We start from the raw sequence: 14545 nt of genomic DNA on the forward strand, positions 1-14545 counted from the left end.
TGAATGAATGAATGAATGAATGAATGAATGAATGAATGAATGCTGTTGGAATTATTAGAAGGTGTAGAGAGAATTTCCCAGGACTGATACCTAATCCATCTTTCCTAATCAAATTGCTAACAACTCCTTTGCTGAAACCTGCTGAAATGCGGAGAGCTTTCATTTGGCCACAAGAGGGTACTGTTGATTTTACTTTCATTGTGTGTGAGCTTTATTCTATATTATTTGTTGTTTTCCTCCTCAGACCCCATTAAGAAAATTTAGGACAAAGCTGTGTCTGAAGCCAAAATAAACATGTAGTGTTTCTTCTACTTTCATCTTATCCAAGGAAAATTCAGTTACAACCTGTATCTAGAATGGTCCCTACAAAAGAAAAGGTCACTTGAAAGCAAAGCATGAGAAAGTTCAGGGAGGAAGGAGCTGCCCAGAAAGGTGCCCGCACCACTTCAGCTTCTGTAACTACGGAGACAGGTGTGACCAGGTGACCCTGTACTTTGTGCCCCATCTCTCTCTTCATTCTGCACTGCCAACACTTTGCCAGCTGTCCTGCAAAAGTATGGCATTTCACAATACAGGGTCGAGGCTAATGGTTTTAGTTGTCATCTTTCAGATACTTTGGGAAAGGCACAGAAGTTATCAATGAAATCACTCCCTGTTTCACTAAATCTTACTTTATAAAGTCCCCATGCTAAGGCACTCTGTGAGATGACATAAATTAGGTGAAATTAGTCCCAAAGTCAAAGAATATTGCAATAATACCATAAGGCAGAAGAGAAAAGGGTAGATGTGAGGAGTGGCTGAACTGGAGATTGGTCACACCTTCAGGGCTGCAGCCAGACCGGCTCTGAGAGCACCAAGCTCCAGAGTTGAGCCATGTGTGGAAGTTATTGGGAGTAGAATTGAAAAGCTTAAACAACATGTAGTCTAGAAGCCACATCAGCTGAGTTACTGTAAGAGATTTGATGCTCTTCCCTGGGAACTGCAGCACAGAGAGCTTTGAGAACGCTTCATTTTCAGTGATCTCACCAAAACACTGTCTTGCACCTTTGACTCTGTAGTGTGCTTCCCTGCTTTTTGCAATGTATAAATAAAGAGGCAAGGGCTGGCCAGATAGCTCACCAGACTAAAGTGCCTACTCAGGCAGATGCTTCCCCCACCTACTGTGCCAGCCCTGGCCCCAGGGTGCACAGAGATGGTGATGGAGACTGGGATTGGTGATGCATGCCTGTAATCTCAGCACTTAGGAGGCTGAAAAACAGGAAGGATCACTATGAGTACAATCTGTGTAGTGAGACCTGTATTAAATACATTTTTTAAAAAAGAGAGAGAGCATATTGTGTTGTCACTGCCTTTCCATCAGACAGGTCAGGTCCCCCCCTAGTCCCTGATTTCCTTTAGTATGTGTCTATAGTTTTTTTTTTCTTAATTTCTAGTTGCCCCCCTCAGGACTCCAATGGCTGCACTGTCATGGCAGACAGAAAGTCCAGAGAAGGCACTAGGAGCATTCAGAAGAAGTCAGGATGGAACAGAAGAGCTTCTGAGGATGATGACATTGGAGTTGGAATTTGAATAACAAGGTGTTTGGCTATATCTAAGGCAGCAGCAGTTCCCAACCTTTTCCATGTAAGACATCAGTTTCGTGGAAAAAGATTTTCCAGAGACAGGGTGGTGAGGATATAAGAGGAGATTTGAGAAGCAAGAAATGTAGATCCCTCTGTGTTCGAGGCTTGCACCCCTACAAGCACCTACTACCACTGCTGATTTCCCAGGAGATGGGGCTCAGGCAGTAAGGAGAGAGTGGTGGTGAGCAGCTGTGGACACTGGGGGCTCCACCTGCCTACTGCCTGCTTCCTACCTTGTGCTGTGTACCTTGCTTCCTGACAGGGTAAGGACTCTTACATTTCTGATTTTACACTTTCTGAAGCTCTTTCTGATTTTACAGTCTATTCACAATTGAATTAGAAGTGATTTTCTTTTCAGAATGAGTGACTACATGCAGGCAAGAAAATGGTCAGCCTCCCAGCACATCCCACTTCTGCAAGCCACATAATTTACAAAGGTATAAGGAGAGCGCGATGTCAAATAGAATAACGTGAGCTTTGTATCCACCTTAGTAGCTACTTATTCCTGTACATCTCATGCACACCCCAAAGGAACTGAAAGATTTTACAAATAAACAGATGATTTTTTTCCCTTAAATAAAACACAGCATGGGGGCTGGTGAGATAACTCAGCAGACTAAGCACCTGCTTAGGCAAGAGCAGGAACCAGGATTTGATCTCCAGCACCACATGCTGCACCAGTCCCCCCGGCCCCATGCTGAGCCAATGATCAAGTCTGGGTGTGGTGACGCACACCTGTAATCCAGTGCTGGGGAGGCTGAAAACAGGAGAATCACTACTAGTCTGAGCTATGTAATGAGACCCTGTACCAAATACACAAAAATAAATAAAGAAAGAAAGTGAATGAAGTCCTAGGAGAGTTTTTTTATTATTTTGGCTCAACAATACAGGGTAGAACCTGAGTGCATAGCAGTGCCCCAGGATTCACAGACCAACACAGTAGACTCTGGGCAAACATATTGTTTACTTGAAATAGAAACACTCCGAAAGGAGAATGAGAGAAGAAATGGACAGAAAAGATCAGATGTGAAGTAGCAGCTCTTGCATCATAGGCTGCTGCTTCTTTCCAGGCCCATGCCCCCATGCGAAGGCTTTGGCCACATTCAGACTAGTGAGGGAGGAGGCCGTCTGACTCAAGAGTGAGGAGGGGAGATAAGAAGTTTCTCAGCCTGCCCAGGTCACTCCTGCTCATCAGCAGGGGCAGGGTATCCACAATAAGGTCAGGGTTTACGTATTGCAAGTAGAAAAACAGGTAACTCAGCAGCTCAATGAAGATCACGATCATAAAGAAGATCCACCGGAAAAATCTGCAGAGAGACATTCATTATTAGCACGTGAGCGAGGGCCGGCCCACAGCCAAGCAATGAGAGCTGAACTGCATATTCGTACGTGGCTGGAGAATGGGTTTCTTCAGACAAAACTGATGGAAGAAAGTAGGATATGGGGATAAAGAGGGTAAGGGTAGCGGGTAGGTCAACACAGAAAAGGAGCTGTCCTGTAACAGAATAGATATTCATGTAGAAAAGGGGAAGGAGCAAAAGATGGTGGATTGCTAGGCTTTGGGGTTACTAGGAAAAGTTCACAATTGTCACACTAGAGCACCTCATCACCATTGGCCCTCTTCCAGTCTTCTACAGTAAGCAGGGTTAGAATTTGAAGTCATATTGAGCCGCTGTTACTATAACATTAAAGTGACAATGGCTGACCTTTGCTAAACATCAGGTGTTCAAACAGACTACAATGAAGTGTGTGTGTGTGTGTGTGTGTGTGTGTGTGTGTGTGTGTGTGTCCAAGGGGGAAAATATCTGCTCTCACAACTGGTTAAAGGATTTCAATCTTCATCTTTAGGGGAAATGTGCTAAATGGAAGCTTTGAATAAAAATATTACATGAAACACTTCATAGTTAATCTCATTTAAAAAATTTAAAAACAAAAGGCACAGAAAATCAAAATGTATTTGCCTATAATTTCTCAGCTAGCACTAAAAGAACCATGAAAATTAATGCACCCCATTCTCAGAGGTTACTAGGTTCTTGACCTGAGAAGTAGAAAAAGGCCATCCCAAAGACCATAAGAATAATTAAAAGTGAAGTGCAAACTGCAGCTTCCATCCTCAACATATCAGAAATTCTAATTCCCTCAGCTATTTGGAACATTGCAATTCTGGTGCTGTAACCTTGTGTTATAGCAATCTGGGGCTGCTCAATATTTTCTGTGTCCAGGGTAAACTTATTCTCCTTTCACCCTTACCAGGTCACCTGCAGAGTGACTGTAACTCAGACTAAGTCAAAATCAAGATTCTGTCACTTACCCAAAAACTGAGAACCTCTTCTGTTTCTTAATTATATTCTTCTCCTGTGGAAGTAATAAAAACCAAAGCTGTAGCTCTCCAAGTACTCACAGAGGCAGAATAGAAGGGAGGCCATAAGCAGAGCCCCCAGGGCCAGGCTGGCCAGGTTTGACCCCTCTCTCCACACTGCTTAGCTGCAATGATTGCGGCAAGACACCAAATAATTTGCTAATTCTAGGGTTATTAAAAAGAAAAGAAGAAGAGCTAGAGGAAACCCAAATTTTGGACAAGTAAGACTTACCATATTTCTTTGAATGGTCTCCACCAGAACTGACCCAGGCTTCACCACTTGGGAAGAATTCTTCTGGGCTTTGGCTCTGGGTGAAAAAGAACAGCGCTAAGAATCACATAACAACAACCGAAAAGCTGACAAAAGATGCTTTTCTAAGTCATGCAACATGTATGATTAATTTCCTGCATTCTTGATACATTCACAAAGCTTGACATTTACAATTCACAATTCATAGAAACTGCAAGAATAGGATCCATCCTCAAATGAGAGATAGTGTGATGGGAGAAAGCCTGGTGCTAGCTTACTGCTGGATTCAGACTCCAAAGTTTGTCTCTAGGTGGCAGCTCGAACGTCAGTCCAGGTTATATGTTCTCAGCTGGGCTGATTTGGCCCTCTAATTTCTTCCCAGCATCTTTGGCTGTTCTGAATTACAGCCTCTATTTTAGCCATTTTCTTCCCCCAGAAAGTTGACAGAACTCCTCTAGGTATTTTGGCTGCCTCTTCATACTAAGTTTGGTCTGCCCTAAGATTAGAAGCTACAAAGTGGGGGACACCACCTACTGCCATTCTCCCTACTTTTTATTCATTCTCCAATGTCTTATGATCATTCTTCATTTGTTCTGCTTTATGTTTTATAGTTTAGGTTTATTTTCTGCTGTGATTCAAATCCAACAAAAACTAAGAGTGTTCATGAGAATTTCTTTTAGTAATCATCAAATAAAGGAGAAAAGGGAGAAGTGACAGAGATTTCTGGTTATTCCTGAGCAGGAGGAGCTTGTGTCATGTACCAGCCCACCTCCAAAAGCAACTATGAAAAATAGGCAAAACACACAGCAGCTGCTAGAATACCCTGGAGAATGAGGCCAGAAGTCCAAATGCTAAACCCTGAGCCAAGAAAAGTACAAGAAGGTGAGTGAGCCCCTTGTGCACTCAAGGCTTTTCCCCAGAGACAATTTGCCACCGTGGTGCAGGGCTCTAGAGTCCGCAAAGCAAATGCCAGCAGCAATTGGTTGAGGATGCAAAGGCCATCAGAGCTACTATGATTGAGCAGGGAAATTGAAGAGAAGAGGGAACCATGGAGAAATGAGTTCATATTCTCCAGATGTTCCTTTAGTGTGGTGGCTTTACCTCAGCCCACTAGAGAGGTTGCTTTTCCGACTTACAGTTCTTTGTTAAGCATCAGCACTTCCTTTTCCTTTTCCAGTCTCCTCAGAGCTTCCTGGTACAACTTTCCATGTGAAGAAAAACATCATTAACAAGAATGCCTTTGGTAGAAAATACTTTGCATTTACCAGCAACTCCAAATCTTCTAAATGGTATATACCAAAGTGTATACAAAGATGTCCAAATAAAAAGTTAAGAGAATGGATGAGTGGATGCACATCATCAAAACTCTGAATTCTGCTCCTATTCACCCTCCAGCTCTGATGTACGCTATGTCCCCTGTGGAAAGCCCTTTCCTGTCTTCATTACAGTTCAAGAAGTTTATTTTTGTAATTCCATGAAGAGCTACTGCAATTCTAGTGAGTCAATTCCAATCTACCACTTCTATTGCAACCCATGATGTAAATAAGGACACAATAATATATCCAATATGGTGGGGAGTTAAGGGGGTCCTGGGCCTGGCCACAGTGATGGCTATCCCCAACAGTGGCCTTTACCCAGGACCTGGATTGTATTCATGTGTGAAGAAGGGAGTAGTTTGAGGGTCAGTGGCTGTGAGCATTGTAGGAAGTACGTCAGTGCTGTGAGCTGGGCTAGGAGGTTGGAGGCCCATATTCACCTCTGCAATATGCAGAGAGAAAGGTATGCAGAAAGAGCAATCTGCATTACACAACTCAGTATCTAATGTTGTGGGGTCCTTCAGCTCTGATGTGAAATCTTTCAAGTCCCAGGAAGTCATAGCCTCTCACGATAGGCTCAATCTGTAGAGCATTGGCTCTTCTTCCAAGCTCACATGAGGGAAAACAATGGGTAGGGGTTCTGGGGGGAGACACGCCTGCAGCCAACTTCAAAGACTACCATCAGCACTGCTTAAAGTCAATTGAAGGGATAAAGAAAAAAGTCCTAGCGAGCTCTGTACATATCAATACATGGAAATAAGGTCAGGCTCAGCCAAAATAGAGACAACTGCTCCTCTTTCAAAGACAATTGCCTAGGAAGTCCTCCACACTTGAGTGTTACCCAATTCCCAATCTCAGTGTCCTCTCTGTCATAATTGTTTTTGTTTGTTTTGTATTTTAGTACAGGGTCTATAGGGTCTCACTACATAGATTGACTCGTAGCGATTAGCCTGTGCTCAGCCTCCCAAAAGCTAGGATTACAGGCATGCACCACCATGTCCAGTCTCAATTGCCATCTCAGCACGTCTGCATGGCACTCTGGGGATCAAACCCCAGCTGCTGGGTTTGCCTAAGCAGGTCTTTTAATCTGCTGAGCTATTTGGCAGGGCCTGTCTGTCATAGCAATTTAACCTCATCAAAAACAAAAGTTAACAAAAGAATTAGTCACATAATTTCTGGGAAAATTGAGGAAAGTGCTGTATGCCAGTGCTTAGCACAGTGCCTGGAACAGACTAATATCTGTTTTTGTTGCTGACTGTTGCACAGAAAGCATTTTCCATGTAGGCAAATCCTAGCCTGATGAGAAATCAATAATCTCATGGCTTTGGGGAAATTCTGCTTCCACTCTGAAGTGTCTACCTTTATGCAATGGACCTGGTCTTCACAACGCTCTCGAATAAATTCATAGTCATTCTTCACCTAGGGAAAAGAATTAGCAAATGTCATGTGTTAAATCAGAACCAAGCCTAGGCTGCTCCTTGAAAAACCTAACTGGCACAGAAAACATTTGGTTGGTTACCTAGCAACAACCATCTCACAAAGAGGTGACATCATCACTCACCCACAGGGTCTAACTGAGCAAAGGAGATGGTTTGCCTAGGTTGTCTGTGCCCTAGCACACTTTGGAATGTTATGAGCCAATGAACTTTAGGGTTCAACAATGGTTTATGAGATTAGAGAACCATAACAGTGGTAAGCTCACTACATTTAATAAAACTTTCTTCATCTGCATTCAGCTCAGTAAGTCATTTGTTACTGGAGTGGTTTTGCTCCCCTGACATGTGTTTGTTTTGATATTCCCTTCTACCCTGGGAACCCTTATTGGAAGGGACACTGTTCTACCTTGGCCATTTCCTCTTCTTGCTTTGCACAGGCCTCTGTTGACTGTTGTAGCTTTGCCTAAAGAAGGCAATAAGGAAAAAGGAAGCTAGTAACATTCTTCTGTGTGAAGCAAATATGATATAATCACCCTCCCCTGGCCAGCAGAGAGCTTGGTAAGAAAGGCTCTTATGTGCTGAGAACATATTTTCATCTAGAGTGGGCATGGTTATCACCCCCATTTTTCAAATGTAGAAACAGACACAGAGAAGTATGTACCTTAGGTAAGTTGCACAGTGCAGAGCCCACATTTACACCTGAGTAGGCTCACTCCCCAGGCAGGCTCACCATTCTCCCTTCTCCCATCATCCTATGGATGGACTGATAAAAGCTCCCTGGACTATTATTCTCAGTCAAGTTTAGTACAGTACACATGCCCTCTGAACCACAAAGGGACCCAAAACAGAAATATCAGTGCTGTTTTTTAGAAAACAACATAGGGCAGTAGGGTCCTTATATGGTGGCCCTGACCAAGTGACCATATTTGCCACATAAATCTAAGGCTTTCCAGTAGAGTTCTTGCCCCCTAGTGGGAGTCCAGTTCATTCATTCATCAACTAATCACTGTATCTACTATGTGCCATTTTAAGACATTGAGTCAAAAATTTATCTTCATTGGTTTGCTTTGCGCTTACAAAAAAAAAAATCCCAATAAAATAAAATTTAACAATAGAACTTAACTTGGCCTATGAGCCAAAGCTTGGAACATCAGTTGAGCACACAGACATACAAATTGGAGGTTAGCATTTCCTACTTAAACGTCCATATTTGTGTGTCCTCATGTATTATGAACTTCTTGAAGGAAGACCCCAGTGAACATTTAAGAACATATGTTTTAACTGTGGATGCCAAGCGCTCTGAGCAGTTCTCTCCTCTTGATGGCACTGCACTCATCTCTGCTCCTGGCTACATCATAAAGGTCCTGCGTGTCATCAGGAAGAGGGACCAAGGGCATCAGCTTACCTTTGTTAACCACACAGATGTGCCCAGGAAGGCCCTTGAAAGCAGTTCTTACCTGAGAACTGCTTGTTAAAATGCTTGTATCTCCCAGAAAACCTCTAGATGCTGTTCTACTCACCTTAAGTTCTTCCAAAGTCTGCTTCAGCATTTCTTTAGTAGGGCCAACATTCTTAAACCCTCTTGAAATCTGAAAAATCATTCCCCAAACCATGAGACTTGGTAAGCTACATACAATAACACATATAAGCCCAGGATAGTGGCAGACTCAGGCATTTGGGTTACAGAAAAGCAGTTACTAATTCAGTTCAGGTCCTGACACAAAAGCTGCCTGGCCCCACTCTAGCTGGACAGCCCTTTCTGTTTCGATAGCTACTGGAAGCCAGAGTAGATGGAGAGGACAATGATGAGAGAGGAAGCAGAGGATGACATGGAGGGGCTATGGAAGGAGGGACACGTTTTCTCTCTCTGTGTCATCCTTTTTTAAATTTTTTTTTTTATTATCTGTCATCCATTAGCCCTGTCACCACAATCTACAATTCTCAGAAGACAAATGCTGGCATTAGTCATTACTTTTTCAAAGGTTCACAAGGTGATGGGTAACAGAGTGCACAGAGTTTTCCCATTGTCCCCTTTTTCTGAGTGGAACATATTGGGATTCCTAAGAAATGACCCTTGCTTCAATGTAGACTTTGGGGTGTGGAGAACAGCCCTTCTTGTTGCACACAAGGCATTTCCTCACGCTGAGTGTCCATGGGACCCTCATATGATCCCAGCCCACTCCACCATACTTTGTGTTATAAAGAGATCCTAGCAATCTCAAACCCTGGGCTTCTCTTACCTTCTCCTCAAGCTCCCCCACATTCTTCTTTAGATTAATATTCCTTTTTTCCTGTAGGAAAGGGGAAGTAAAAAGAACAAATGTGGTTTTATTTTGATAACCCACTGAAATAATATCTGAGGACAAGGGAACCACATATAAATGTGCTCTGACCCTACATGGAGAATTTGAGACAAATTCAAGCCTCAGCCCCAGGTGGAGCACTTCATTCTCAAAGAACTCTAAAACAGGTCTGCTTTCTACAGGTGGACAATCCTTTACAGAAGCCTCCTTACCAGCTTTGCTGTCTCCACTTCCAAGTCCTTCAGGACTTCTTCCTTCTCAGATATGATCTGGTTCAACTCCTCCTTCTCCTCATCCTTTTCAGCCGATTTGGCAAGATCCTTTTCCAGGCTGAAAAATAGAGTCACTCAGGTAGAGTTTAGCCCCAAGGAAGTTGCTAAGGCCCTCACCTCAGAAGCTACTACCAAAGTTTCAGGGAGCAGAGTGATTGTTCACTGTGATGATGGTAAAAACCTAATGTGGAGATTTTAAAACAAAATTCTGTCAATATTTCAGGATTTACACAGGCTAAGACGTGCCATCAGGGAAATAGACCCTCCTCCCACTTTTTTTCTATTCCAAGGCCAGGACCGCCAGGTAAGGAGTCTAACCTTTGAATAGTTTTTTCTTTCTCTTGAATTTTTCTAAGAAGAGCCTCATTTGCCTCATCCAGTGTCTGTAGATCCTTTTCAAGGTCTGAGTTCAGACGGTCGAGGTTCTGTTTTGTGGCTTCTAAATTTGCTATTTCCATCATTAGCCTAGAGGAAAAAATAGTATGACTAAAGCCAGGACAGAAAAACACGCGAGCCCTAAGATTTTTATTTCAGCTCTTCTTCTGTTACAAACATGCCTAACCAGAGTGACTTTTTCATAATGAATTTATGTAAAGTGTTTTTGAATGAGGTAAATTCTTAGAGTCAAAGCACATTTTTAAAAATTTAGTTTTTTTGACGCTAGAGGGTGAACCTAGAAGCGCATGTGTGCTAGGTAAACTCTACCCCTCAATTGTACCCTCCAGCCCTCACATTATAGTTCTGAATATTTCAAGTGAAATCCACTCAAGCTCCCCCACATTATGAAGAAAAGTTTCTTACATGAAGAAAAGTTTTTTCACATGAATAATCTTATTTTCAAAAATTTTATATGAAGTATGGGGAATCTAAACAATACCCATAAAATATTTAAAGAAGGAAAAATCAGACAGGCAGGCAGAAATCTAGACTGATTAGAAGACAAGGGGAAAATGGATCTTTTCCTCACAAAAATCAGTTCACTGTGTGAGACATTGACTGTCCCTGAAAACTCCATTATATTCTCTTGAAGTACAGAGAACTGAGGCTGAAGTTATTTCACCCTTGGAAACTTTCCTAAGCTAAGGGAGATGCTTTCCTACACAACTGAGGTCCCCCTCCTGGCTGGATTCTGGAGACAGCCCCTAATGCCCTAGCCCCTCCTGAATGCCCTGGTTGTTCGCATTACTTACATATCACCCATCAGGTTTTGTTCGTCTTCCATTGTAAATTTCCTAAAATAGTAATACAAATATGTGTCACAGAAACAAAGGCCATATCATCTAACATAGTGCTTGCCTAGGAAGGAACAGGCCACCTTTAGACCCTCCAGTTAGACAAAACAGCCAAGAAAAAAGCAAAAACTTCCACACTCACATTCCAGTATTAACTGCAATACTTTACAAAAGCTAAATATCACTAATAGGACTAGCTTAACACCACATAAATAAACATAAAGGATTTTTTTTCCCTGAAATTTTACTGTTTGGCCAACTTTTCCTTTCCTTATATGTATTTGACCTGTTGAGTGAAGTGTTAAAAGTTCTCATGTCTAAATTCTGACAAACTTACTGAGAATTTATTACTAACCCAAACCTTTAAGGAAACAGAAAAAAAATTTAGAAGAGTAAGAGTTACCAAAACTGGCTGTTGGATTTCTATTAGTGTGTTGCCCTCCCACCTTCCATTAAACTCCAGATGTAACAGGCTGAGTTGGTCCTGAAACTGCATCATGAGCAACAAACAATGCTACCAATGAAGACACAAACTAAGTTTCCAAAGATGGCATCTTCTTTGCGATGCCATTGTGCCAACTCTAAAGTTCAGAACAAAGCCCCATTTAAAAGAAAAAAAAATACAACTCTTTTCTATTTTCGCCTTTTGTCTTCTCTCCTTTTGTCTGAGTATTGAAACTTTCTCATTTTAATTCCTTTTTCAATTTCTCCTCCCACCTTCTCATTCCATCACATTGCCTGTATTTTCTTTCTCCTCTTTTTACACCCAAGGAATCCAAATCATACCCTCTGAAACTCACCTGGCTTTTCTCAACTGAGATTTCTTCTACTGCAAGAAGAGATTCCCAACTCAAAGTCAGGTGCTTCAAAAAGGCGCTGCCTCTCTGACTGAGCCCAACACGCGCAGCGCGGCCTTTTATATCTGGCTGGCTGGGCAGTATGTCATAGTGGGTAGGGATGGGTGAGGTGGCAAAACCTCACAATAGGAGCACAGCTCAGAAATTTAGGACAGTTCAGATGTCTTCTGAAACAGCCATGAGATATACAGGCATTTCTGGGCAGAGTTTAAATCTGTTCTGAAGCAATTTCTCTTATGTGCATTTACCATGTTGGGTAAAGGTTGATATACTTAGGTAGGCTTATTGGCAAACTTATTGAGCATTTATCTCTAAGCCAAGCCTTTCAGAAAATTTAGGAGTAAAAAATAGAAGAGTAAGCCCAAAAGTGGGCTTCTGTTTCATCCCCCTGAGCCTCCAGGTCCACCACTAGTTGTGACCACCCTGTTTCTCATCCATGATCTCTGCATGTCAGCGTCACACACTTCAGCTTTTGGGTCCAAATCATGAATCTCTAATCAGAAATACATGAAAGAAGTCTTATTGTGAGCAAAATAAGCCCTCATTTTCATCCATTTGGATTATTGGACTTGCAGAACAAAACAAACAAAAAAAAAAACCCTTGAATTTCCATCAGATGACACTCAAGTCACTAGGAAGGGTCTGGTTTTGCCACAGTGGAATGATTATGTGTAGGAGAGAAGGAAGAAGGAAGAAGGAGCATGGGATCCAAAGACCCAATTCTGCTGACCACTCCTTCACAATCCCCCTTTCATGTTTGAGGTCTTAGACTACTAGACCAGCTGATGGAATTTCACATATCAGAATCCCTCTGCTAAGCATTCTTGGATTCTTTTGTTATGCTAAGAATGTAAGGTAGGGTATGGAATTTCAGAGACATCCATTCAAGAATGTGCTTGTACTTCAGACCTCACCTCTGACCCAAGTTAGCTCCTTTCTTGGTTTAAACCAAAGCTTTTCCAGGTAAGTTACAGTAATTTGAGGCCTCTGAAAATGCCAGGCAGAAGACTCAGCCTTCTCCAGCAACGTCCCACATGCAGGAGTGTCTGTCAGAGTCTTAGCCATTCTTTTCAACTCTGCTCAAAGGCTGACGATGCTTCTGCAACTTCCTTAAAACTAAACCTCAGGTCTACCAAAACAAATTCCTTCAGCCTTTGGGCATTTTGTATTATTTTTAATATTGTCTTCATCCCATACTTAGTCCATAAGCTCCTGGAGAGCATATTTTAATTAGTTATTTTTATTTTCCTTCTTACTTGTGCTCCAGGGGCACTGACGCTCATGGAAGGAAACTGGCTTTGATCCAGAATGCACATGCGTTTCTTTCTATCCTAGAACTTTGTAGTGAAGTAGTAGCTTTTGTCCTTCTGAGTGAAATTTTATAACCACCAGGTCCCATAGCATCCTACTATGTCCAAGCAGGGACACCAAGAGGCAAAACTGTCCCAGCCTGCCAAGCAGCCTTTGTTCTCCTCCTGCCCACCCAGGAGTTCCGTGCCCAGGACCAGCTCCCTTGACCAAGTGCATGAAAGCTGGAACCTCTCCCCTGTCCTTTGCTTCGCTGTTTCAAAGTGATCAGGTGAGCTGGTTCCCTGAGTAAGGTGCTCCTGTTTCCCTTACATCCTGCAAGAGTAGTTGGATGCCTTGAGCAAGTTTTTAGTCACTGTGAGCTCATCTCCTCAACTGCAAAATGAGTGTTACTGCTACTTTTCAAATTTTGATTTTTACTAAATCGAATAATAAGTGTAAAGTTAACAGTGTCTGAGGTGCAGTAATACCTAATTTTCACCCATTCTCCCAACGTAATAATGCAGTTCATTTCTGTTTCATCTAACTTTTGAATATGACGCATTGTCTCAGTTACTTTTTGCTTGTTGCTGAAACAAAATATCCAACACTCAAAGAGAAAGAGAAAGGGTTTATTCAGCTCACAGTGTGTGGTGGTTTCAGTCCATAATCGGCTGGCTCTGAGGCAGGGTGGCACATGGCACGGGAGCACCTGTTCATAGCAGCAGAAGACAGCAAAAGCAGGTCAGAGGGGGGAGAGAGAGAGGAGAGAGAGAGACAGAGAGAGAGAGACAGACAGACAGACAGACACAGACAGACAGACAGGCAGGCAGACAGACAGACAGAGAGAAGACTCTTTCTGTTCCCTGTATTGAATGCTGGATGTAGTTGGCTGAGCCAGGGCAAGGGCAGCTATAGCACCTGATATCCCAGCATTGGACCGTGACGCAATCACAAACTAGATCCAGCCACCTCCGATTGGAACCCCCCTCCCCCCGGTAAAGGCGAGAGGCTATGGGGAAACCTCGGGACACAAGCTGTACCACATATACTGAACTGTTTTTAGTATACACGTATGAGTAAAGGATTCCTGCTTCTCCCTCTATGTACAACAGATGTTCTTCAGCCTTTTCGCCTTCCAACACACCTGAGAGACTCTCATCCATACACATGCGTTAGCATGGTCTCATTGGTGACAGGCATGATGGCAGATTTCTCAACAGAAGGCCGTATCCCCCAGGAAGCTGATCCAAAACCAGCATAGATGTAATTTGAAAGCCTCTGCTAACTATCCCAGAGAAGCAGGTGCCTGTGTTCTAGAATCATTGGTGATGAACGTATTTTTCTCCATCGTCCTGCTGCTTTTCCTTAAAGCCATCACATAAACTGTCTACGAAACTTTCCATAATGGACACTTTTAGCTTATGAGCACTGCGAGTGATCATATTGTTCTGTTCCCTTCCACACCAAGAGTCTCAAATTCATATTTGAAGCCCCAAATAGTTATCATTCTACTGAAAGTTACGGTTTCTAGATATTTCCTTTGGCCTTATTCTCTTATTTACAGGGTTATAAGTTTTAACTTACTTTACCATTGTTTTGTATTAAATA

General features: G+C 42.5%; 1 protein-coding gene across 1 annotated transcript in view; it reads right to left on the reverse strand.

Annotated features, from left to right (window-relative positions):
- Positions 1-2636: 2636 nt before the first annotated feature.
- Positions 2637-14545, reverse strand: part of LOC101571951 (transmembrane and coiled-coil domain-containing protein 5B) — a 56529-nt gene continuing 44620 nt past the window's right edge. Inside the window, exons 2-13 of the mRNA XM_023703241.1 lie at positions 10749-10790; positions 9877-10023; positions 9499-9616; positions 9224-9274; positions 8500-8572; positions 8219-8220; positions 7390-7440; positions 6907-6966; positions 5368-5432; positions 4214-4289; positions 3934-3977; positions 2637-2929 (exon numbers count right to left, since the gene is read on the reverse strand). Of these exons, the coding sequence (XP_023559009.1) occupies positions 2731-2929; positions 3934-3977; positions 4214-4289; positions 5368-5432; positions 6907-6966; positions 7390-7440; positions 8219-8220; positions 8500-8572; positions 9224-9274; positions 9499-9616; positions 9877-10023; positions 10749-10790 (928 nt within the window). The 3' untranslated portion in view covers positions 2637-2730. The remainder of the gene's footprint in view (positions 2930-3933; positions 3978-4213; positions 4290-5367; positions 5433-6906; positions 6967-7389; positions 7441-8218; positions 8221-8499; positions 8573-9223; positions 9275-9498; positions 9617-9876; positions 10024-10748; positions 10791-14545) is intronic.

This window comes from Octodon degus, unplaced genomic scaffold (assembly GCF_000260255.1).
Source record: "Octodon degus isolate 3935 unplaced genomic scaffold, OctDeg1.0 scaffold00166, whole genome shotgun sequence".
Taxonomy (NCBI): domain Eukaryota; kingdom Metazoa; phylum Chordata; class Mammalia; order Rodentia; family Octodontidae; genus Octodon; species Octodon degus.